The 26,727-nt window shown below is 41.8% G+C and overlaps 1 protein-coding gene across 4 annotated transcripts in view; it reads right to left on the bottom strand.

Moving 5' to 3' along the window:
- The window catches only part of LOC105007103 (transient receptor potential cation channel subfamily M member 1), a 58,687-nt gene that overhangs the window by 14,487 nt on the left and 17,473 nt on the right, over positions 1-26,727 (bottom strand). For all 4 annotated transcript variants that reach the window (XM_034288359.1, XM_034288360.1, XM_034288362.1 and 1 more), the window contains exons 4-19: positions 26,408-26,621; positions 24,858-24,982; positions 23,839-24,010; positions 21,820-21,994; positions 21,554-21,677; positions 14,408-14,480; positions 12,591-12,691; positions 10,875-11,042; positions 10,301-10,435; positions 9,460-9,510; positions 9,168-9,308; positions 4,027-4,056; positions 3,562-3,851; positions 2,928-3,156; positions 2,388-2,513; positions 181-303 (exon numbers count right to left, since the gene is read on the bottom strand). In XM_034288359.1, the coding sequence (XP_034144250.1) occupies positions 181-303; positions 2,388-2,513; positions 2,928-3,156; positions 3,562-3,851; positions 4,027-4,056; positions 9,168-9,308; positions 9,460-9,510; positions 10,301-10,435; positions 10,875-11,042; positions 12,591-12,691; positions 14,408-14,480; positions 21,554-21,677; positions 21,820-21,994; positions 23,839-24,010; positions 24,858-24,982; positions 26,408-26,621 (2,277 nt within the window). The remainder of the gene's footprint in view (positions 1-180; positions 304-2,387; positions 2,514-2,927; positions 3,157-3,561; positions 3,852-4,026; positions 4,057-9,167; positions 9,309-9,459; positions 9,511-10,300; positions 10,436-10,874; positions 11,043-12,590; positions 12,692-14,407; positions 14,481-21,553; positions 21,678-21,819; positions 21,995-23,838; positions 24,011-24,857; positions 24,983-26,407; positions 26,622-26,727) is intronic.

The following is a 26,727-nucleotide window of genomic DNA, read 5'->3' as shown; positions in this document are numbered from 1 at the left end:
TTCCAAGTCAAAGCTACTTTAGAACACATTGCACCCACCATCCAAATTGGATTATTGCAGTGTGGTAAATACAGTGATATAGTGTTGAGCAGGATGAGAGTATTGCAGTGTTGTAAATACAGTTATATAGTGCTGAGCAGGATGAGAGTATTGCAGTGTTGTAAATACAGTGATACTTACAGTGTTGAACCAGAACTTAGTGAATGGAGCGTCATAGAACTCATAGATCCTCCGTCCAATCGGCTTCCTCCTAACCTTACTGTTGCCTTGTTCCTCATCTCCTTTCTTCGACATAGTGTCATCCTAAAACAATCAATTAACCAATCACTCAATCAACTAACCCCAACCCTTCTTCAACATTGTCATCCTGAAACAATCATTAAACACCAAGGGTGTTCTGCAAAGAGAAAGCCCAACGGCTCTGGGACGTCACCCCAGTGGGTGACCCACTGGAGTGACAACTCAGGGAAGGGGGGTGACCCACTGGAGTGACAACTCAGGGAAGGGGGATGACCCACTGGAGTTACAACTCAGGGAAGGGGGATGACCCACTGGAGTGACAACTCAGGGAAGGGGGATGACCCACTGGAATGACAACTCAGGGAAGGGGGGTGACCCACTTTAGTGACACCTTCGGGAAGGGGTGTGACCCTCTGGGGTGACTCCTCCGGGAAGGGGTGTGACCCTCTGGGGTGATATCTCTGGGAAGGGGGGTGACCCACTGGGGTGATATCTCTGGGAAGGGGGGTGACCCACTGGGGTGATATCTCTGGGAAGGGGGGTGACCCACTGGGGTGACTCCTCTGGGAAGGGGGGTGACCCACTGGGGTGATATCTCTGGGAAGGGGGGTGACCCACTGGGGTGATATCTCTGGGAAGGGGGGTGACCCACTGGGGTGACTCCTCTGGGAAGGGGGGTGACCCACTGGGGTGATATCTCTGGGAAGGGGGGTGACCCACTGGGGTGACTCCTCTGGGAAGGGGGGTGGCCCACTTGGGTGACTCCTCTGGGAAGGGGTGTGACCCACTAGGGTGATATCTCTGGGAAGGGGGGTGACCCACTGGGGTGACTCCTCTGGGAAGGGGGGTGACCCACTGGGGTGACTCCTCTGGGAAGGGGGGTGACCCACTGGGGTGACTCCTCTGGGAAGGGGGTTGACCCACTGGGGTGATATCTCTGGGAAGGGGGGTGACCCACTGGGGTGACTCCTCTGGGAAGGGGGGTGACCCACTGGGGTGATATCTCTGGGAAGGGGGGTGACCCACTGGGGTGACTCCTCTGGGAAGGGGGGTGGCCCACTTGGGTGACTACTCCTATTTAGCCAGGGTCCGGACTAGGGCTGTCACGTTATCAGATTTTCACTACACGATTATTGTGGCCAAAATAATGGCACATTTTTTTTTATAGAAAATGCAACAATTTTTTTCTATATCAGTCAAATTAATCTTCAATTTTGTTTAATGTGCTTTTTCTCTTCTTTGGCAAATTAATTACAATCAAAATACGAGTGTATGGAGGGGGAGTCTGTAACCATAACTGTACAAATAAAAAAATACAAGCCTATAAAAAGAACAATTACACTTAATGGATAATAAAGGCAACCAGATGATCTAATATACAAATGATCTTAAAGGCCTAACACCGAGAGGAGTATGTGTTACTATGGGCTGACTGTATGTGTTACTATGGGCTGACTGTATGTGTTACTATGGGCTGACTGTATGTGTTACTATGGTCTGACTGTATGTGTTACTATGGGCTGACTGTATGTGTTACAATGGGCTGACTGTATGTGTTACAATGGGCTGACTGTATGTGTTACTATGGGCTGACTGTATGTGTTACTATGGGCTGACTGTATGTGTTACTATGGGCTGACTGTATGTGTTGCTTTTGCTTGAATATCTGTTACTACAAACTGACCATCTTTTACTATGGGATAGTGGGGTTATTTTCCAGGATAGTGGGGTTGACTTCCAGTATAGTGGGGTTGTATCCCAGGATACTAGGGTTTAGTCCTAGGACAGTTGGGTCAATTCCTGGGATAATGGGGGTGATTCCCAGTATAATGGGGTTGATTCCCGGGATAGTGGGGTTGATTTCCTGGTATAGTGGGGTTGATTCCCAGTAGTGTGGGGGTGATTCCCAGGATAGTGGGGGTGATTTCCAGGATAGTGGGGTTGATTTACAGGATAGTGGGGTTGTTTTCCGGGATGGTGGGGTTGATTTCCAGGAGAGTTGGGTTGATTTCGGGAGAGTAGGTGGATTCCCGGGATAGTGAGGTTGATTTCCCGGGATAGTGGGGTTGTTGGGTTAGGGTTATTCCCGGGATAGTGGGGGTGATTCCCGAGATAGTGGGGGTGATTCTGAACTGTAAAAGCTGTACCTTGCCGGACTTGTCATCATCCTTGTCTTTCCCTTCATCAGAGTCGGTGGCTGAGTATGACTGGTCTTCTCCTTTGAAGTCCACCAGCAGCAGAATCGATGGTGGAAAGATGATGCCCAGTATAACCTTGGAAGGCAAACCAGTCTCATCACAAAGGGCTTTACAACAACCCAGCCCAGAACAGCCAACCTGTCTAACCCTATAGAGAAGTAGAGCAGATACAGTGACCAGGAGGACCTACATGGAAGTCAGAAACCTTGAAGGTAGAACAATTCAAAGGAGTGAAGTTAACCAATTAAACAGTTTAATTAGCGTCAGCCTTGGGCTCTTGCCCATCCTGGTTTAATTACCTTCAGCCCTGGGCTCTTGCCCATCCTGGTTTAATTACCTTCAACCTTGGGCTCTTGCCCATCCTGGTTTAATTACCTTCAGCCCTGGGCTCTTGCCCATCCTGGTTTAATTACCTTCAACCTTGGGCTCTTGCCCATCCTGGTTTAATTACCTTCAGCCCTGGGCTCTTGCCCATCCTGGTTTAATTACCTTCAGCCCTGGGCTCTTGCCCATCCTTAGGTTCCCCATCCACATATCTGTCAGTAGCATCTGACTGCAGGTGTGGGCGATAAATTCTCTGTGCTTGGCGGCTACAGCTAGCTTCAGGCAGGTGGAGTTACTCCAGTTTGTCAGTTCATAGGTCAACAGCTTCATGGCCACCTGCTCATCGTGCTTATAGGACTGGTCCAGGAGCTCATAAGCCAGCTGGCCAAACTCCCTGAGGAGAGACAAATCTCCTTTTGTTCAGATGTCATGATGAGTGTTAATGGAAGACACATTGCATTATACATAATGACACAGGACTATCTTATTATGAATACCATACAACTCCCTAGGAGAACAAAGAGAAGAGGAACAATGAACCAGTACCAGAGGAAGTAAGAAGTAGGACTAGAGATTAGTGTGATGTTTGGAACTAAGCTACATAACATCGATTATGTTAAAACTCAACAGTCATCCTGCTCAAAGGGCAACAACAATTAATAGATTTTTAAGTAAGTAATGTGTGATTGAAAAGTGACACTTTCAAAACAAAGGAGATTTGTAGATTTGTTTTTATTTTATCAGTAGATATCTTCAGTAGTGATGATGCTGACTGATGACGATATGAAGAAGAACTAACTTGGAGTTGTTGTCCAGGTCCTGGGCGATGTCGTCCACCAGTTCGCTCTCAGACGACTCCTTTGCCATGGCGATGTACAGCTTGCAGGCCACCAGGGCCTTGGCCATGGCCTCTTCTCCGCGCTGCCACAGGAACAGCGCCATCTTCTGGCGCTTCATGAGGACTGCCCACACCATTAGCTCGTGGAATGGGTAAGTGAAACGGGAGACCTCCGGGTCGTCCACATCGATCTCCACTTCCTCCTCTTTCTTCTTCTTCCCTTTCTTCTTCTTCCCCCTTGGCTCATCGTCCTGGTGGAACACAGGAAGTGACAAGGACAATGTGAGGGTGTTACCACAGATACCACACACGGGAACTCATAGATGCATTTTAAGACTAGCATCTTTCATTGTAAAGTAATGTAGGAAATATCTAGGCTGGCTGAATTAAGAGTGTTGTGTTTCTAGAACAAGGACATGCTCTCACCTCCAACCCCAGCATCTTTAAGGCTTTTGGCTGCAAACAAGCAAAAGAAGAAAGGAATTAAGTCACATCAGACATTGGAATAAAAATCTTATGATTTTTGATCCCTTGTTGGGTAAACTCTAACTAACTAGCCTTAATCCTCCACAAGCCATGCTTGTTCTTTTGTAGAATTTGGCCCAGAGGTAGCATATAGAGATTGAACAGAAGCGGTCTGAGAACTGATCCCTGTGGAACTCTGCATGTCATAGTCACCCTATCAGATTCATGATTACCAATGGTGAAAAAGTAACTCTGGCCATCTATATAAGATCTGAACCAATTAAGGAGAGTCCTACCAAATTTTCCAGCCTGTCTAGAAGTGCTCTATGATCTACAGCAGTGTTTCCCAATCCTGGTCCTCGGGACCCAAAGTGGTGCACATTGTTGATACTACCCTAGCACTCACACACCTGATCCAAATGAAAGACTTGATGATAGGTTGATTACATTGATTCAAAGTGTTTAAGTGGTAGGGCAACATTTGAAACAGGTGTTTGAGTGCTTGGGCAACAAGAAACCAGTCAAGCCTAGTTCAGCCGGCCCACAATAGACAGTGTTGCCATCTCGAATTTCGAACCCGGGTCACCCACACAAAAGGCTATGTCATTAAGCACTACACCACGGGGCTGCACATTTGCTGGGTGTCAGTATAGCCTCTTGTCTCTATCCTGAACAAATCCTCTTTTGCCACTGGCCGTTTTAATAGTTAATTGGCCATTTGTGAATGACATTGATACAATTAAACTGACACATTTTTCGAAGTTTACCTCCACCACAAATAGTGTCTATGTATTGCGTTTGCCACTGGCCGTTTTAACAGCGTATTAGACAGTAATAAGCTTTACCGGTATCTACTAACTTACTGGAATAGTCATAAGAATTGAGCAATTGCTTGCGAGTCTGCCAAAGCTATTTCATTTCATGTTTTTTTTCTTTCATTTGTGAATGACATATACAATTACTATCAATAAAGGGGACGATAACAAACTTTTTCATCAAGTGAAAAGAAAAGAGAATTATGAAATCTACCAGAAATAATTAAGAAATGTAGTTGCTCTCAATAGATTCGAACTTAGAGGCACTGTTTTTAACCACTACGCCACAGCATTAGATATTCAGCAGTCACTAGACTCCACTGAGGATTGTGTTAAACTCACTAACGTTTCTTCCACCATAGTGTCTATGAACTGTATTGCTTTTGCCACTGGCCGTTATTAGCCAGTAATAGGCTTACTAGTATCCACTAACTTCCAAGGAATAATCATAAGAATTGATCAATTGCTAACGAGACTGAAGATGAACTTTTCCATACCAGAAACAGTCGCACTATAACCGTATACAGTTTCAGTTAAGGCTTAATACAACGAAACTACTGTATGTTAAGCCAGCAAATGTGTTTGTCTATCCTGACCCAAAACACATGCACGGATGTACTTCAAAAATCCACCAGAAACAGTCGCAATATAACCGTAAACTGTTTTATTTCAGGCTTTCTACAATGTAGATAACATTCGCTGCCTAAAGCCGTTAGTTTAGTCTATAAAGAATAATTCATAATGTGTACATCGCTTTGCCTGCGCGGAGATACAAACTTGGGACCTATAGTTCACGAGTCTGCTTCTCTAACCACTATGCTATTAAACAAGGGTCGGTTGGTTGGTCAGCCGTATATCATTTAAAACTTGTTTCAGGGCCGTTTCAGTACTGTGGTGAGGTCGGAAGCCTGACTGAAATTTGTCTAAGAGACCGTTTGAGTTCACTAAATGGCTGAGTTGATTGAAGACAACCTTCTCAATGATCTTGGCTATAAAAGGGAGATTGGATACAGGTCGATAGTTGTTCATTATAGATGCATCCAGTGTTCTCTTTTTTAATAGGGGCGTAATGGTAGCTGTTTTTAGAGACGTTGGGAAAATGCCTGATTGCATAGAGCTATTAACTATTTGCAGCAGGTCCATTGTTATACAGTTAATTATTATTTTTGTCTGATGGCAGTGTGTTGAAACAACATGTGGAAGCTTTAAGATGTCAAACTGTATTAAATTGCGACATAATAACCAGGTTATGTCTTGGTTGTAGTAGTGACGGTACAGTGTTCTTGTTAGACTGTGTAGTTCTGATGGTCGTCTAATACTTTTAATTAGGCTAAGTAGTCTTAACAATCCTAAAGCCACACAGGAGTAGTAAATGTGGAGTATAATGTGTCAGAATGGTGATTTATGGCGGACAGGACATCCATATTGATGTGACTGGTGGGCGGGACATCCGGTTTGTATGGTGGGACTTCCGGTGTGACGTATGGACTTCCTGTATGATGTGTGTTAGGGCGGGACTTCTGGAGGGATGTGTGCATGTCTGGTGACTTTGTAATTTATGATTACATTGATGTGTCCGTGTTTGATGTTTTACAACGCCTGATGAGCAAACCAGACTTGTGTTATAACAGGTGGTTATGTTTGATGATTAACAAATGGGGCTTAGGGTTCCGGAATGTTAAATTCCCAGACAATAAATAAGTGTTGTGTCTGTGGTAAGATGTTTGGTGTTCAACAAAATGCTGTCAGGGTCCAGCAATTCCATAAACCCCCCGGGATTTAAGTGGTACAAAAGATGTCATACAACAAGTGGGTTTTACAATGTGCGTGTAGCATGGTGTTTTTCCACGAGCACAGAATTACATGTGGGAAGCAATCTTGTAAGATATAAAGAAGGGGGGGGTCTTACAATTTGGAACGTTTCAGTCCTTTTTTCCTTTTAACAAGTGATGGGCCTTACGATCAGATCTGCCCTGTAGTAATGATCCCTTAATAGTAGACTTTTGACATTATTGTTAATCAGCTTTAATTACCTGTATACGCTTGTTAATCCACTTTGTAATTATTTCAGACCAAGTGACCAGCATCTGTGTCAGTTGGACTGGGTGGTTGTGATCTTACACAACCTGAGCAGATACTTTTTGTGTAGGTTTAATTATTTACAGAAATTTTTTGTCTTGTACTTGTTAACAATTACGACAATAAGCATACAGCTGAACCTTTGTACTCCAACCAACAGATTGAGGACCCCCGGTGATGATACAGAGTACATCACCATAATGGATTCAGTTACGGACACCCTACCTTGTGGCTACACATCGTGAGGGGATTTTTTATTTTTATTTTTTTCTTTCATGCTTGAAAGCTGAAGGTAATACATATTTACCATCAACTCATCAAAACTGTGATGTATGTAAATGTATGTCTGAGTTAGAATATTTTAACCTATAAGTGGATCGTTATTTATACGTTAAGCTAGAGAAATGGCGAAAGATAATGCTAACAACAGACCAGACACGGAACAACCAACAACATCTACACATAATCATCAGAACACACCCCAAAATACAAATGAACCAACCGTTACTTTGTTACACAGTGATGCACACAATAATCCTCAGATGCAAGGTTTGTTAACCGAGCTTTGTAGCCCCCATTTTTCACACAATCTAGTTGACTCACCTTCGAGCTCCTTTATGCAAACTCAGTGCAGTGATGGCGATGTTAGAGTTATACAACGTAATGTGTTTGACAATGCTGAATTACAACAATTGATACATTTACAAAATACTGGTGAAGTTGGTGATTTTGGCACATTCTCTGCAAGTATTATGGCGGGCTTGGATACTTTGATTGTTAGAGCTTCAGACTTTGTACACGGGCCTGGTGATCATCTGCAGATAGAGTTGATTGGTGAATCTCTGATATCCCCGGTACATGTGACCATGAGAGCGGATTAATATAATGAACGCATGTTTGGTAATTTACTTGAAAGTGTTATGCAGAGTAATGCTGAGATTATGATCGATGAATCACTAGAGCTGGTGGTACAAATTGTCAGCTTGGATGAACGTCTTTTGCAACAGATTCCTCACTAAGGACACCATTGCATCAAACTGCTCAATCCAGTGGCTTGAATATGTGGCCGCCGATGAGAATATATCAATACAGCACGCCCTGAACAGGGGTGAAGGGAAAATTTGGTGCCGACTACATTGAAGGATATGCTGAACGTGATGGGGTGAGCACAGTCTATGAATTTCTAGGCTGTTTCTGGCACGGTCACTCAAAGTGTCATTGGAATCAGCATAAAAACACATCCGCAGATGTCAAAGCTTTGTGGAAAACCTTTGATGCTCCAGAGCACCTTGACCCTCGGGATGCTCTTTTTTGTGTCGTACCAACACATTTTATTTGAAGTTTACGGATCGAGAAGGGGAGACTATTCAGTATAATGATGTCTGTAGTCTTTATCCGTTCTGCAACAAGACAAAGACTTATCCGATTGGGCATCCAGACATAAACTTTCGAGATTTCAAACCACTAGACACCTACTTTGGTATTGTTAAGGCTACGGTATGTCCACCGAAAGGCCTTTATCATCCCGTTTTACCACACAGGGTCGGTGGTAAGATGTTCTTTCCCTTGTGTAGATTATGTGCAGAGTCTGAAAACCAGGTAACTGATTGTTCACATACCGATTCAGAAAGATCTTTAACCGGTACCTGGGTTTCTATTGAGCTGGTTAAGGCTGTTGAGAAAGGTTATCGCATTGTGGAAATATTTGAAGTCTGGGATTTCACCAGGACATCAGATTATCTCAGTCGTTGTAAAATATCAAACACGGACACATCAATGTAATCATAAATTACAAAGTCACCAGACATGCACACGTCACTCCAGAAGTCCCGCCCGTACACACGTCATACAGGAAGTCCATACGTCACTCCAGAAGTCCTACCCTACAAACCGGATGTAATTAACTAGTCTTACCCTCTTCAACCCGTACAGGTTATTGTAATTAACTAGTCTTACCCTCTTCAACCCGTACAGGTTATTGTAATTAACTAGTCTTACCCTCTTCAACACGTACAGGTTATTGTAATTAACTAGTCTTACCCTCTTCAACCCGTACAGGTTATTGTAATTAACTAGTCTTACCCTCTTCAACCCGTACAGGTTATTGTAATTAACTAGTCTTACCCTCTTCAACACGTACAGGTTATTGTAATTAACTAGTCTTACCCTCTTCAACACGTACAGGTTATTGTAATTAACTAGTCTTACCCTCTTCAACCCGTACAGGTTATTGTAGAGCGTCCTGAAGTTCTTTCTGGTGTATTTACAGCGGTAAGCCCCCCCCATCAGGTACTCCATCACCAGACCAATGTCAATCAGAGTGATCTGGTAATCTGGTGGAAGATTTCCCTGAAACCCCCCAAAACAGACAGATTATACTCAGATTACACATCTGTAATCCTTGATAACACACCTGGCTGCAATAGCCCAGAACAAATCAGTTTCATTCCACTGCAACAGGATACATACTGTCATCTACCAAGGAGAAAAGTCCTCATACCTTCTTGATGTCCCTGACGACAACGTGCAGTGTGTTGGTAGGACCCAGTCTCTGTCAGGAAGATTTGCAACATAAAGGAGAGGTTTAAATCCCCTCCCTGAACCCTCATATGCACTGGGACCCTTATACCACAGCTTATATTGCATCTTATATTGCAGAGCCCTAGGGCTTTGGAATCCATATCTATATATATCCATATATATGGATTCATTTAAGAGAAAGGAAAACGTTGTGTTTTCACCACAAAGGAAACACAATATATACACACACTTATCTAAAGCTCCGGGAAAAATTAAGAGACCACTTCTTTCCTTCTTTCCTATCCAAAAAGTTGGAAAGTTTTCAGTGAGGAACAGAAGGGCTAAAATTAAGAGACCACTGCAAATTGAACGCGTCTGTTACTCAAAACTTTCCTTTTCAAAATTATTTGGAAAGATAAGAAAAAGGTGGAGTGGTGTCTTAATTTCCCCTGGAGCTGTATAATATATATATATACACACACACACATTTTAGTCCTCTGTCTATGTATATATCTGCATTTGTCTGTCTCTTTCTGTTCGGGATGATAAAGAACTTTCATCCATCATCATCATTCACTCTCTTCCTCATCCATCCCTCCATCATCATCATTCACTCTCTACCTCTGCTCATCCCTCCATCATCATCATCTCCCTCCCTCCCTCCCTCCCTCCCTCCCTCCCTCCCTCCCTCTCTCTCTCTCTCTCTCTCTCTCTCTCTCTCCCTCTCTCCCTCCCTCCCTCCCTCCCTCCCTCCCTCCCTCTCCCTCTCTCTCTCTCTCTCCCTCTGTCCATTCATCCACACATCGTTGTCTTCATCTCACAGTGTTGTAGAGTTCCTCCAGACGAGGGATGGTGAGGAAATGGTGGATGTTGACTCCGTTCTCTATCAGCAGCTTGACAAAGTCCACCCGGTCCAGCACCAGGGCGTCCATCATGGCCTGCTCCAGGGAGTTCACCTGGGAGAGACACACTTCCATGATTGGTGCTGCATGCTACTTCTAATTAAATCCTCTTCTTTCCTCTTATTTTCTTATTTGTTATGAAGCTGTAGAAAATGTCAGGTGCCAAACACAAGGCCAAATCACCCACTGTTCTCTTCCACCTACCTGATTGTATATTTAATCAATAAGGCTCGAGGGGTTGTGGTAAATGGCCAATATACCATGGCTATGAGCGGTTCTTATGCACAATGCATTGTGGAGTGCCTGGACTCAGCACTTAGTCATGGTATACTGGCAGTATGCCACAAAATCCAGAAATGCCATATTGCTATTATAAATCTGATACCAATGCAATTATATCAGGTAAAACTGATGTGCTCACAGACCATGGCTATCAGCCAATCAACATTCAGGATTCAAACCACCTAACATTGGTGTGATCTTCCATTCTTACCCATTGCATGATTTCTATCTTCCTGGGGTCCGTTTCTTCTGGGGGTTCAGGCTTGGCCTTCCCTCCCTTCCCTTTCTTCTTAGTTTTGTTTCTGGGGGCAGAGCCCGGGCTCTTCTGCCGCTCCATGCTGCTAGTTGCTCCACCGGAGTTGACCAGGGCGCTGGCAGGCTGAGAACAGGGCTCACTCAATGAACATTTTCACAGACACCTAGTGGGCCTAATCGGCTTCATCCCACAAAATGAGGGCAAATGTTAAAAATCTAAATCCTAAAATTGATTATTTTTTGCAGTAGGAATGGAGATGGTCTTTAAAACCATTAATACTATTGCACTTCAATACAATGATCACTGTTCTATGTAATCATATTACTGTATGGAATCACAGGTTATGACCTACTGTTCAGCATCCCTGGATCTCTGTCGCTAAGCCTGTGTCTGTCTGCATAAAAAGTCAGTCAGTACTGAAAATATTGGGAGCTCAGGCAGAACGGTGGGGGGGGGGGGGGGGGGGGGGGGGGTTGTAATCTGCTGATAAGTCATATAGCCCTGCACAAAGTAAAACAAAACAATTGCCTAAGCACTAGACAGCTTTCCTAAAACCTATTAGAAATCCTACTATTCTTTATTGATATAAACCATGTCAAGATAGTATCACAACAGCAGGTAGAATCAACGTCTTTGTCAGACCGCCAACATATCAACAAACAATAACGAAACTGAGACTCACCCATGAAGCCCGTAGTCCACTAATACATAACATCTTGACCAAAACGGTCTTGTTACATTGGCAAAGGTCCAAATGATCCAATGAAGTAGAATATTCTGTCCAAAACATGTTATGACATCCATGAATACCCACGGACTCTTGATGCATCATTTCAAAGTACCCCGGCAGATGTGCCAAATCTTTCACGTATTCTCCGTCATAACTTCGGTTCCCATGTACACATTTCTGATTGGCTATCTTGGTGTTTACTTTGGGTATACCTTGATCAGGCGTTTTAGGCAGGATTCTTAACGGGTTAACAGCTATGTTCTTTTCAGTTAGTGAAACAATCAGGGCTGACCAAGAAACACCCTGAACCTGCTTTGACATTCCCAGGTTTTCCATAAATATTGATTAGATGATGCCATGCTTTTTCCTGGGCAAACCTGTGGTTTCATACAGTAATATGATTACATGAGTACAGTGATCATTGTATTGAAGTGCTATAGTATTAATGGTTTTAAGGACCATCACCATTCCTACTGCAAAAAATAATCAATTTGTGACTTTTACCATTTGCCCTCAGCAAAAAAAATTCTGGCCAATTTTGCAATCCATATAGACGGTTGTATGACTCACTGGTACATGGTGTTAGTCTGGTAAATGACTCACTGGTACATGGTGTTACTTAGTCTGGTAAATGACTCACTGGTACATGGTGTTAGTCTGGTAAATGACTTACTGGTACATGGTGTTAATTAGTCTGGTAAATGACTCACTGGTACATGGTGTTAGTCTGGTAAATGACTTACTGGTACATGGTGTTAGTCTGGTAAATGACTCACTGGTACATGGTGTTAGTCTGGTAAATGACTCACTGGTACATGGTGTTAGTCTGGTAAATGACTCTCTGGTACATGGTGTTAGTCTGGTAAATGACTCACTGGTACATGGTGTTAGTCTGGTAAATGACTCACTGGTACATGGTGTTAGTCTGGTAAATGACTCACTGGTAGATGGTGTCCGTATACAAAGATTTGGTTGCGTGCGATGTCTACTCTGTTCCAGGCCAGAGCTAGACTCAGTTGGTCTGGGGCTGAGGCATTGGTTCCTGTCAACACACAACATAGTTACCATGGCACACAGGATAGTCTTATTCAGATACAATACATTTTAGAACGCTTCATATTCAACATTTTAGACCACTTCACCTGTAACTTTTAAGGACTCTGTAATCCAGCCCCTTAAAGAACTGTTCTCCCCTTATTTTAAATAAGTCTGCACCCAAACCTCTACAACCTTTATTTTTAAGAACTGGACACCCCTAATCTTTAAGAACTCTGCAACCCTATTCCTTAAGAACTCTGAACCCTAACATTTAATTACTTCACCCCTAATTTCTAAAATCTCTACACCCCTATAATGTCACTTTTATGTCATTGTGTTTATACATAAAGCAAGAAAGTGTAATGCGCTGCTGTCTTGATATAACATCCCAAATGTAAAAAGAAAAACATGTTAAAAGTACAATACCATTCAAAATTTTGGGATCATATAGAAATGTCCTTGTTTTTGAAAGAAAAGCAATTTTTTTGTGTCCAATAAAATAACAGTGTAGACATTGTTAAGGTTGTAAATGTGGTAGCTGGAAATGGATTAATTATAATTGAATTCCTACATAGGCATACAAATCCCCATTATCAGCAACCATCGCTCCGGTGTTCCATTGGCACATTGTGTTTGTTAATCCATAATATTAAAAGGCTAATTGATCATTAGAAATCCTTTTTGCAGTTATTTTATTCAATTATGTTAGCACAGCTGAAAACTGTTGACTGTTGTGCCTTCTTTAGACTAATTTAGTATCTGGAGCATCAACAATTGTGGGTTTGATTACAGGCTCAAAATGGCTGGAAACAAGAAACTTTCTTCTGAACTGTAGTCTATTCGTCAGTCTATTCTTGGTCTGAGAAACGGAAGATCTTGTACAGCGCTGTGTACTACTCCCTTCACAGAACAGCACAAACTGGCTCTAACCAGAATACAAAGAGGGGTGGGAGGCCAGGTGCTCAAGTGAGCTGGAGGATACATTAAAGTGTCTAGTTTGAGAAACAGATGCCTCACAGGTCCTCAACTGGCAGCATCATTAAATAGTACCCCCAAAACACCAGTCTCAACATCAGCAGTGAAGAGGTGACTCCAGAATGCTGGTGTTCTAGGCAGAGTTGCAAATAAAAGGCCATATCTCAGATTGGCCGATAAATTGAATAGATTAAGATGAGCAAAATAACATAAATACTGGACAGGGGAAGATTATAATTTTTTTTATGGACTGACAAATCTAAGTTTCAGGTGTTCGGACAAGAAAGAACATTTGTGAGACACAGACCAAATGAAAAGATGCTGGAGGAGCGCTTAAGGCCGTCTGTCAAGTTGGTGGAGGCAATGTGATGGTCTGGGGGTGCTTTGGTGGTGGCAAAGTGGGAGATTTGTACAAGGCAAAATGGATCTCAAAGAAGGAAGGATAACACTCCATTTTGCAACGCCATGCCATACCCTGTGGATGGCGTATTTCCTGACAACTAAAATGTCTGCAAGGCTGTAACTGCTGCAAATTCAGGATTCTTTGATGAAAACCAAGTTTGAAGGACACAATTATTATTTCAATTACAAATATTTTTTTATAACCTGTCAATTACTATATTTCCTATTCATTTTGCTATTTTTCCTGTTCAAACTCATTTCATGCATGTTTTTATGGAAAACAAGGAAATTTCTAAGCGACCCAAACTTTTGAATGGTTGTGTATATATCTGAGGAGTTTTACCTTTTAGTAAAGCAGTCAGAATTGCCATTTCTATATCTTGCTGTCCTTCAGAACCCATTCGAAACACAGTAATCTGTGTTTGAGAGATGAGTGGAGCAGAACTTTACTGGACCACATATTGAACCCATTTCTTGTGATGAGTGGTGTAGTGTTCAGGCTCACAATGTTCAAACTCACAGTGTTCAGGCTCACAAAGGTTCAGTTAACAAAACTTTCTCGTTAAGATGTGTGCATGACTGATGACAAGTGATGGAATGATGTAATAAGTTCATTCATTTTTAAAGGATTTCATGATATGGGGTTGGAATGCTCTCCTTATACCTCTTGGAAATCTTTCTCAATTAGTCAGCATGACTAATGTCATGCTGTCTAATTAGCATGACTAGTTTGTTGGATGAAATGCTGGTGCTAGGTTGTAAGCTATATTTATACACTGGCTCCAGTGTGATATCCTGTTTTCTCTTTTCTTGTGTTTCAGTTATGTATTTTCCTAGTTAAACTTGTGTTCTGTTTCGTTGTGATTTGAACGTAGCTCTGATTTCACCTGTGCTAGTTACTCACCTGAGGCCTATATTACTAAGCAAGTTCAGCATGCCCAGGATTTATTTTCATTAGCTGGCTTCACTAAGCCTAACAACCGCAATCCAGAATAAGCAGTGTCACGACAGCGGTTATCAATTTCTTAAATCAGCCCAGGTTTTCCCAATCTAGCGATGAGCAAGTTCACATAAAAGGGGCAGTGTTTGCACCATATGACCAATCACAAACATGGACAAGTCTACCAGAGCCACATATTTAATTCAAGAGGACCAAACAATCATTTTAGAGAATTATGAAGAATATAAATATATACAGATGCGTCTCAGAAAATTTGAATATCATGGAAAAATTCATTTTTTCCTTTAATTAAAATAAAAAAGTGACACCTTCATATATTCTAGATATTGATGAAAGTGTAACGTGTTCTGGTGACTGAAGTACACAGCCTTTCACGTTTGTGCCCCGTGTTTGAATCTTGAGATGGCAACGCCATTTCAAGTAGAACATAGGTGAAAATCCAGTCAGTACAACAGGCTGAACTTGAGCTGTTAAATTATTAAATTGAAGATTGTTGAAATTGGCAACCTAAATATATATATGTAAAAAATGTCTAAATGTATCAGAAATTAAGCAAGGTGGTGTTTCAAACCTGCAACCTTATGTTCCTCAGTCAGAACACTAACCACTACCCGAAACATGATTATAACGAGAGGCAAGTAGTGGTATTGCCAAGTTTACCTTAGTACATTAGACAATATTTGTGACTAAGATGAAATGTATTTTGGTAATGTACTCATCGATAAAATGTGTTTCAACACCTGATTGTGATATAATTAATATGTCGGTAATTACATTTAATCTTTTTACTTTCACAGGACCTGAAAAATGCATTTTAATATGGGCTTCAAAATACATGTTGTAATGTATTTTCTATAATACATTACAATTGTAATGACAGCATTGTTGAAGGTGTATTTATACATTTTCAAATACATTTCAGAATAAAAGCTGAAATGTATTTTGAAAAAAGTTAAATGTATTTATAAATTTTTAAATACATTTCTGAATAAAAGGTGAAATACATTTTGATACCTGAAATGTATTTTGAATAAAGATAAATGGATGTGGAAGTTTCACATTTCAATATTTTATTCAGAATACAACATAGATGACATATCAAATGTTTTAACTGAGAAAATGTATCACTTTAAGGGAAAAATAAGTTGATTTTGAATTTCATGGCATCAACACATCTCAAAAAAGTTGGGACAAGGCCATGTTTACCACTGTGTGGCATCTCCTCTTCTTTTTATAACAGACTGCAAACGTCTGGGGACTGAGGAGACAAGTTGCTCAAGTTTATGAATAGGAATGTTGTCCCATTCTTGTCTAATACAGGCTTCTAGTTGCTCAACTGTCTTAGGTCTTCTTTGTCGCACCTTCCTCTTTATGATGCGCCAAATGTTTTCTATGGGTGAAAGATCTGGACTGCAGGCTGGCCATTTCAGTACCCGGATCCTTCTTCTTTGCAGCCATGACATTGTAATTGATGCAGTATGTGGTCTGGCATTGTCATGTTGGAAAATGCAAGGTCTTCCCTGAAAGAGACGACGTCTGGATGGGAGCATATGTTGTTCTCGAACTTGGATATAACTGTCAGCATTGATGGTGCCTTTCCAGATTTGTAGGCTGCCCATGCCACACGCACTCATGCAACCCCATACCATCAGAGATGCAGGCTTCTGAACTGAGCACTGATAACAACTTGGGTTGTCCTTGTCCTCTTTAGTCCGAAAGACATGGCGTCCCAGTTTTCCAAAATGAACTTCAAATTTTGATTTGTCTGACCACAGAACACTTTTCCACTTTGCCACAGTCCATTTTAAATGATCCTTGGCCCAGAGAAAACGCCTGCGCTTCTGGATCCTGTTTAGATACGGCTTCTTTTTTGACCTATAGTGTTTTAGCCGGCAACGGCGAATGGCATGGTGGATTGTGTTCACCGACAATGTTTTCTGGAAGTATTCCTGAGCCCATGTTGTGATTTCCATTACAATATCATTCCTGTATGTGATGCAGTGCCGTCTGAGGGCCAGAAGATCACGGGCATCCTCTGCCCATCTAGACTTCTGAAAGACACTGCCACTCTGAGAGGCTCTTTTTATACCCAATCATGTTGCCAAATTACATAATAAGTTGCAAATTGGTCCTCCAGCTGTTCCTTATTTGTACATTTAACTTTTCCGGCGTCTTATTGCTACCTGTCCCAACTCTTTTGGAATGTGTAGCTCTCATGAAATCCAAAATGAGACAATATTTGGCATGACATTACAAAATGTCCCACTTTCAACATTCGATATGTTATCTATATTCTATTGTGAATTAAATAAGATTATGAGATTTGTAAATTATTCCATTCCTTTTTTAATCACAATTTGTACAGTGTCCCAACTTTTTTGGAATCGGGTTTGTACGTTATTATCTACCTGCTATTTCATAAAAGCCATCTTTAATAGACTGCGCGGGCAAGTGGCCTAGAACACAACAAATGTATTAAGTAGCTCTGTTAGAGCAAGAACCACCTTGCGAATTGCTTAGGTCCTCCCCTTCAACCACAGCATACATAAAACTACATAAAACTCCCCGTAGCCAAACAACACAACGCTTTGCACACAGTCTGGGGAACGGTAACGCCTTGATCACACCTACGGCGTCAAAGCAGAAAGCTTGCATAACATTTGTGCAGCTATGCGATTCCTTAGAATGCATGGATTCTCCACAGATGTTGTATGCTCCTTTTTATAAAATGGAGAATCATTTTCACTGAGCATAATTGTGAGTCAAGTAGATACATAGGCAACCTATTATTGTCTAACTAGCAGCTTGCTATCATAACCATACAGTTTTCAAACTTTATAGACTTTTCATCCCTCCATCAGTCTCATTTCTCATAAGAATTCAACGCAATAAAGATTGTGAAAGCAGGTTACAGAACATGGGCTTTATTACAAGCCCTTTACTTTAGATTTTTCAGTTTCTAATTCCAGTTACAGTATTAAACACTACAAATCAATTAAATGTTTCTTTCCGGAGACAAATGACCAGGCGTTCAACTTGACAAATGAAATCGCAGTCCTGTACCATCTGGAACAGTTGATTGTATTGGCCTTGGTCCGGACGAAAGTAGCTATGCAAATTCCTTTCTTAAAAGCCGAACCTCTTCAATCAGTCTGGGAATGTCCCCGAACTGTTTTCGTGATCTCAGTGACTGGTCTCACCCTAACCCTAACCCAGCCACTGGTCTCATTGTTGAATGAGCCTATCAATACTATCTTGACTATTTAGAATTGTAATATCCTCCAATGTTTAATATCTGAGGGAGATTATTTTATAGCAAGCAAGCAAGTTTATTTATATAGCACAATTCATACATCGAAGCAATTCAATGTGCTTTACAAAGAAAAATAACAAAAATATATGAAAGTACAATAACATAAAAACAAATACTCAAATGAAAACATCAAAACAAATGAAAAAAAAATATTTTTATGAGAAATGGTTATGTATGGTTATGTTAGCAAACTGCTAGTTAGCCAATAATTGGTAGCCTATATAGGCTGTCAAACACGCTATGCTTGCACAATACATTTTCTGAAATATGTACTATTAATGTTGTAGTTAGTGAATTATCAAAAAAAATATATGTTCAGATTTTTTATAAGAAAAAGTTTGCTATGAGTGCAAAAAGTTCAACATTCACAGTTCGCTATTACTTCCGCTCTGCATCCTTGCATTCAATTTGAGGCATACTTTGGATAAATCCAACACATACACAAGACCAAACCTTCAGCAACTGCTTCTGCACAGTAATGCTGCAAGCCAATCGCAGTGTTCCATTTGAAATGAATTAGGTTCCGGTGTATCACAGCACATTGAAGTTGTATCCCATATGATAGAATGTATGCTGAATATATGTAGAATACATTTAACTTTATTCAAAATACATTTCAGTTTTGTCCAAATGTATTTCACCGTCAACATTGCTCTCATTACAATTGTAATGTATTATAGAAGCCAATATTAAAATGCAATTTTCAGATCCTGTGAAAGAAAAAGATTAAATGTAATTACCGACATTAATTATATCACATTTAGGTGTTGAAACACATTTTATCGATGTGTACATTACCAAAATACATTTCATCTTAGTCACAAATATTGTCTAATGTACTAAGGTAAACTTGGCAATACCACTACTTGCCTCTCGTTATAATCATGTTTCGGGTAGTGGTTAGTGTTCTGACTGAGGAACATAAGGTCGCAGGTTTGAAACACTGCTTTGCTGATTGTCTGATATACTGTATTTAGACATGCATTCAATACATTTTTTACAAATATATTTAAGTGGCCAATTTCAAACATTTTGACATATATTTACCAAATGTATTCGGAAATATATTTTCCAAATGTATTCAAAAATATATGTAAACTACATTTCTTTTCTGGGATATGTGATTGAGGCTTAACCGCACGCCTTCGATGTGTCGCCCTGGCAACATACGTCTCAAGAAGCTGACAAAGATACGTAATTCCCTCCACTGAGAATCTATATCTTTCATAAACAAACTCATCAGAGAAAGCCAACGGGTTTTGTCTGTCTCTAAATATTCTTGCTTTTCTAAGAGACCCTCTTACTATCCAGGCACTGAACTCCATGGGATTTTCTAAGAATTGTGATGCCATTTTCAATCGAGAATAAATTGGTCAGTAGGCGGTGCTTTTATTTGTGTTGATCGGTTATCTTGAATATAACCTGGTCCGGAGCAGGTTAGGTGTGCAACACCATGGCGATGTATACCAGTAACAAATGAACCATCGTTGTGACACTAACAACACATATGCGATGGTTTGGGGTGCCATGTCATCTACTGGTGTTGGTCCACTGTGTTTTCTGAGGTCCAAGGTCAACGCAGCCGTCTACCAGGAAGTTTTAGAGCACTTCATGCTTCCTGCTGCTGACTAACTTTATGGAGATGCAGATTTCATTTTCCAACAGGACTTGGCACCTGCACACAGTGCCAAAGCTACCAGTACCTGGTTTAAGAACCATGGTATCCCTGTTCTTAATTGGCCAGCAAACTCGCCTGACCTTAACCCTATAGAAAATCTATGGGGTATTGTGAAGAGGAAGATGGGATACGCCAGACCCAACAATGCAGAAGAGCTGAAGGCCACTATCAGAACAACCTGGGCTCTCATAACACCTGAGCAGTGCCACAGACTGATCGACTCCATGCCACGCCGCATTGCTGCAGTAATTCAGGCAAAAGGAGCCCCAACTAAGTATTGAGTGCTGTACATGCTCATACTTGTCATGTTCATACTTTTCAGTTGGCCAACATTTCTAAAAATAATTTTTTTGTATTGGTCTTAAGTAATATACAAATTTTCTGAGATACTGAATTAGTGATTTTCCTTCGTTTTTAGTTCTAATCATAAAAATTAAAACACTTGAAATATATCAGTCTGTGTGGAATGAATGTATACATTATACACATGTCACTTTATGAATGGAATTACTGAAATAAATCAACTTTTTGATGACATTCTAATTATATGACCAGCCCCTGTAATGTCAAGAGGCTGTACTGACTTGGTGAATGTACAGCTCTGTGTTGTAGTGGTTAATGACACAGCCTTTCATGTGACCCAGGTTTGATTGTCGAGAGGGCCACCCCGATTAACACATTTTATTGCAGGCCGGCTGAACTAAGCTTGAATGTTTTTTGTTTTAATGACATTACTGTACTGGAGAATATACATGGAACAGAGGCATGCACTCCCCACTATATATATTCTGCAGTGCAGATTTTATTTGTATATATTTTCACCTATTTAAAATAAATAAAATTAAGATATTAAGGAGCCAAATAAACGTCTCCTTTCACCAATGTGATTCGGTTTCCAAAGTTCATCAGAAACTGCCATTCCAAAAGAGCTGTTTGGTTGTGGACTACTGACTTTAAAGATAAAAGCAAAAGGAGCTTGGTAAAGGAGCTCCAATGCCATCATATATTTAAACCAAAGTCAGGGTATCAAGGTAATCTGCTGACTGCTAAAACACTTTGAAGACCATCATGTATTTTCACTTTAGAGTGCTAATCTATTCTGATGGAATCACACAGCTCGATATAGAGGATTAGAGCATGTCGATGGGCCTGTGGTCCTTCCATTATGAGACTCTAAGGGTTGTGATTTAAAGCAGTATGAGTGATACCAGCTAAAGTAGTCGATAGCAAGGATTACATAAGGAAATAGATCACAAAGTGCTGTTACTTCAGCAGACACAGATGGAAGTGTTGTAGGGACCATGTTTATTCACTAAACAAGTCAACCAATGAAGGAATAAATGAATGACAATGAAGGATGACATTAGCTTTTACAGTACAATACTTATTAATTAATCTAATTAAATAAATAACTTGGATTTTCCAAAACAGTACAGAAAGTATCAATAACTTTATTTGATGCCAGGAAATTACATTTATTACATAACAAAATTAAGTATGGCTTAAAAGGACATCCTATTTGAGTTCCTCTACTCACCAGCTCTTTCTTCTTCATGCACTCCATGACCATGAGGAGGATCTGATGTGATTGGCTCTTGCTGTAGTTAAATGTCTTCTGGATGGTCACCAACAGCTGGTCCCTCACATCATCATTTATCAGACTGGAGGAACAGTAGGATGGGGAGGAGCAGAAGAGAGAGAAGAGGAAGGAGAAGCAGAGGAACAGTAATCAGAAATAGAGAAAGTAGAAGAAAAAGAAGCTGTGAATCGGAATCAGAAGCAGCCGGCAAGGTGTGTCCTCACCCTGCCTCTTCGCTGTATTTGTGAGCGAATGACAAGATGTCAGAGGCTCGTCCGCTGCCGTCACAGATGACCACAGGCACAGAGGGGTCCTCCCTGAGGCTCTCCAGGACAATGGAGATCACATTGGGACCTCCCTCTACAATGAGGCACACTAACGGTACTCCCTGGCCGAGTCCTGCAATGCACAGGGACACATGCTGGGATTCAACACAACAATGGAATATCCAGGCAACATGCGTACAGGACAGCCCTCTGGGTCTTGAAACGCTCCATTGATCAACCACTTGAGGTGTTGACAGACCATCCAAGTAGGTGGGTTGAAGTCAGGGGTGACAGCTGAGCATCCCTTTGCTGTCCCTGCCTTATGTCGACCTCCAGGCATAGGATGACAAAGGGAAACCCACAGGCCACAGGCTCCGGATCTCCAAGTGGAACGTGAGGGAGGGGGTTCACAACTTTTTATTTTCACAATTCGAAACGCATTGTGATGGAAATTCCAATGTATCGACACTCGGAGTAAGGAACACAGAGACAAAAAGTTCTCTTGGCACATTGTAACAGTTTTATTAACTATTATCCAAATATGAGAGACGCGTCAAACGCTTACAGACATAATCATCTGAGGAGTCTCTAACTCCATACACGAACAATCCGTATTTATTACATAGAAAAAGGGGTGTGGTAAGTTGTTGCGCATCGGTCTCATGTCAATCCAACACATGCCCTTTGTTCTATCACATGTCCTGAGCTTGACACAAGGGACATGGTGTCTTCCCTCATGTGGATAACTTTCTCAACCCTTAAGGGAAACTCAAAGCATCTAGACAACCTCCAGGTCGGCAGATGATTAACCCTACAACCTACTGTGACCAATCAAGAATGCCCCCTAAGACATATACCAGATCCCTCTCTCCTACATTCATAAAGAACAGAAAGGACTGACACCTTCTTTGTCTAGGCAGGAGGACATGGCCCAAATACCTAATAATCCTCTGATATTATACAGACATGTGTGTCACAATCAAAGTAAAGATTTACATACCAGCCAATAGAAAGACAGACATTTCTCAAATGTACCTTAGTTCAAAATGTCCATAACAGCATCTGGTTCACATGATCCAAAGCAACGGCATCAACTAATATTTATACAATTTTGTAGACCAAAGAGATTATGCTGTGCAGAAAAGCTGCTGATTCATACCTTTCAGCAATCAGGCCATACCTGGGAGAATACTAAATCTATTTCAACCCACCATTCTATTGCTGTGGCTAGCTGGCTAAAGAAATGAAGGTCTCCTGATGTTTAGAAAAGTGGTTAGTGAATTTGTTAAAATAGCGGGTAATATTATCAATTATGTCCATAGAAGTTTCCACTGTACCACTGTCATTAACATGTTTCTTCCAGATGGCTATTGTTGTTCAAATTATCCAATCACCATGAGTTATGGACGCTTCAAATGTTCAAAGATGCGCTACTGGATAAAGAATGCTAGGGTCTTTATTTTTTCAGGAAACGTCAAGGACTGGCAGCGTGGTAGCAAACCCTTTACGACCTGGTGCTGATCAGGGTCCACATCCTGCTTTAGAAGATTCAAACCGCTGTATATCAAGCTCTTCCTGTTTCAACACTACCTTTACAGTAACAAGCCTATATCCCAAAATCACAAGCAGAGGCACAAAAAACGACCTATAAGGAACCAAACTGTGAGGGACAATAATAGTATACCTGGTATGGACAGGTACTTTTAGAAACCTGGTAGGGAAAATACTCTTTTAGAAACCTGGAAGGGACAAGACTCTTCTAGAAACCTGGTAGGGACAATACTCTAATAGAAATCTGGTAGGAACAAGACTCTAATAGAAATCTTGTAGGAACAAGACTCTAATAGAAACCTGGTGGGGACTGTAATCTCCCAAAACCTGGTAGAGACTAGAATCATCTCAAAACGTGATACGGACTAGAATCTTCTTGAATCAGGTAAAAGTTATAATGGATACTGGATAGTAGAGTTGACTTACGTGAGTTGATTTTCTGCAATGAGATGTGTTTCTCCAGCTGGCGGCGAAGCTTCACCTCCGCACCGTACTTTCCAGTAGTCCCGTTGTCAGCCAGGATGAAGTGGGAGTGGCTGTTGTTGAGGACAGACAGCTTAGACAGCGGGTTGGACATGGTCTGGTACGGCCGTGTTACCTGCCGGATGAAAGCAGCGCAACTCAACATAACACAGAGGAACACAAGCCTTAACAAAACATTGAATGTCATCACACATTCAAATGTTTGTGATTTGGTCAGAGCAACTTACAGGAGCAATTAAGTAGCGTGCTAAACAACTACCATTTTATTATCTTGTCAGCTCAGGGAATAGAGCCAGTAACCTTTCAGTTATTTTGAACATTAGGTTGCATGCCATCCCTATAATGCAGAGGATTAAAGGTAATCTTAAGGACCTTAAACCTAACCCTAAAGTATCACCACAAACACCTACCCATCCTACAATATTGGTATTAACAGCCCTAACCCACACTAAAGTGTTCTGCTAACACCCTAACCCACCCTACGGTGTTGTACTAACACCATAATCCACACTATGGTGTTGTACTAACACCATAATCCACACTATGGTGTTGTACTAACACCATAATCCACACTATGGTGTTGTACTAACACCCTAACCCACCCTACGGTGTTGTACTAACACCATAATCCACACTATGGTGTTCTACTAACACCCTAACCCACCCTACGGTGTTGTACTAACACCATAATCCACACTATGGTGTTGTACTAACACCCTAACCCACCCTACGGTGTTGTACTAACACCATAATCCACACTATGGTGTTGTACTAACACCCTAATCCACACTATGGTGTTGTACTAACACCTTAACCCACACTATGGTGTTGTACTAACACCCTAACCCACACTATGGTGTTGTACTAACACCTTAACCCACACTATGGTGTTGTACTAACACCCTAACCCATCCTATGGTGTTCTACTAACATCCTAACCCGTCATAATGTGTTCTACTTACATCCTTGCCGATCAGATCCTCTTTGTTCTCTATGATCCCCCAGGGAGCGATGCCGATGGCACACACCTTCCCTCTGGACTTGGAGGAGTGGTCCTTCAGGGCGTCCCCTACGTGGCGGATCACACCTGCAGGACAGAAGACTCACTGCAGGTTAGACTACTTGAGACTTGACAAACACCTCAATGAAAGGTGTGTCTAAATACGTGGTAATGGCCATGATGGTGAACTGACCTGATCAATCAATCAATCAAATGTATTTATAAAGCCCTTTTTACAACAGCAGTTGTCACAAAGTGCTTTACAGAGACACCCGGCCTTAAACCCCAAGGAGCAAACAACAATAGTGTTGAATTTCAGTGGCTAGGAAAAACTCCCTAAGAAGGTCGAATTTTAGGAAGAAACCTAGAGAGGACCCAGGCTCAGAGGGGTGACCAGTCCTCTTCTGGCTGTGCCGGGTGAGATATTAAGAGTCCAATTGGAATAATAAATACATTTCTCTGGGCTAAATCCAGAGTCTATTTGATTTTAGACTAGGTCAGAAATATGACCAGGTGGACAAGGACAGGGACAGCAACATGCCCCCCAAACCAGGTAATCCGCAGGTGTGGACCAGGACCTCATCTCCTCCTAAAATTTTAAACTGGAGGAGACTGAGAAAAGTTAGTAGTGCATTCCTCATATCCCCCAGCACAATAATATAGCAGCACCTTGGAACTGAGACGGGGGGGTCCGGTGACACTGTGGCCCTACCCGGGGGAGGCCCCGGACAGGGCCCAACAGGCAGGAAATCAATCCACCCACATTGCCAGGCATCAACCAAAGGGACACCCACCAACCGCAACCCCCCTGAATGAGGGCTGAGTATTGCTAGCAGCGTACAGCCCAACAGGTGCGCAACAGAGAGTCAACAACAAGCCAGTGACTCTTCCCCCGAAAGGCATTGGAGGGAGGGCATCCCAGTGGCGACGAGAGCTCACCTGGCAAGACAGCAAGGGTGGACAGTATCAAGCCTACTGGTCACCTTCACGCCCTGATCTGATCTCCAGTAGCCCAGGTAAATGGCTGATGTGAATAGACTTCACTATACAGGGTCTGAGCTATAGTTTCCTAATAGCCTAATGTACAGGATGAAAAACATGAGTCCTACCTGCAGTATTTTACAGTAGCATCAAGTATAAGATGAATACATGTGGGTTAGGGTGTAGAACAGTATTACACCTGTCAACCAGAGCTGAGCTGGATCAGGGTGTAGAACAGTATTACACCTGTCAACCAGAGCTGAGCTGGATCAGGGTGTAGAACAGTATTACACCTGTCAACCAGAGCTGAGCTGGATCAGGGTGTAGAACAGTATTACACCCGTCAACCTGGGCTGAGCTAGATCAGGGTGTAGAACAGTATTACACCCGTCAACCTTGGCTGAGCTGGATCAGGGTGTAAAACAGTATTACACCCGTCAACCTGGGCTGAGCTGGATCAGGGTGTAGAACAGTATTACACCCGTCAACCTGGGCTGAGCTGGATCAAGGTGTAGAACCATTGGTACCCACCAGTGCTGACTCCGCCGGTGAAGATCCATGCTCCGGTGGTGACAGCAGCCTTGATGAGGCCCTTCCCAAACACCTGTTTGAGTTTGGGCTGCAGTTCAAAGTTCTGCAGCCCCCCGTGGACCGAGATGAGCAGGGTGGGGAGTTCGAGCTGCCAGTCTTTCACCATCAGATGGAGCAGGTTGTCAGGCTTGGAGTCATGGGATACTCTGATGTACTGGAGAGATGAAGATGATTAGATACTCTGATGTACTGGAGAGATGAAGATGATTAGATACTCTGATGTACTGGAGAGATGAAGATGATTAGATACTCTGATGTAC

The sequence above is a fragment of the Esox lucius genome, chromosome 19 (assembly GCF_011004845.1).
Source record: "Esox lucius isolate fEsoLuc1 chromosome 19, fEsoLuc1.pri, whole genome shotgun sequence".
Taxonomy (NCBI): domain Eukaryota; kingdom Metazoa; phylum Chordata; class Actinopteri; order Esociformes; family Esocidae; genus Esox; species Esox lucius.
The sequence above is the reverse complement of the archived record's forward strand: the minus strand, read 5'-3'. Positions and strand labels throughout refer to the sequence as shown.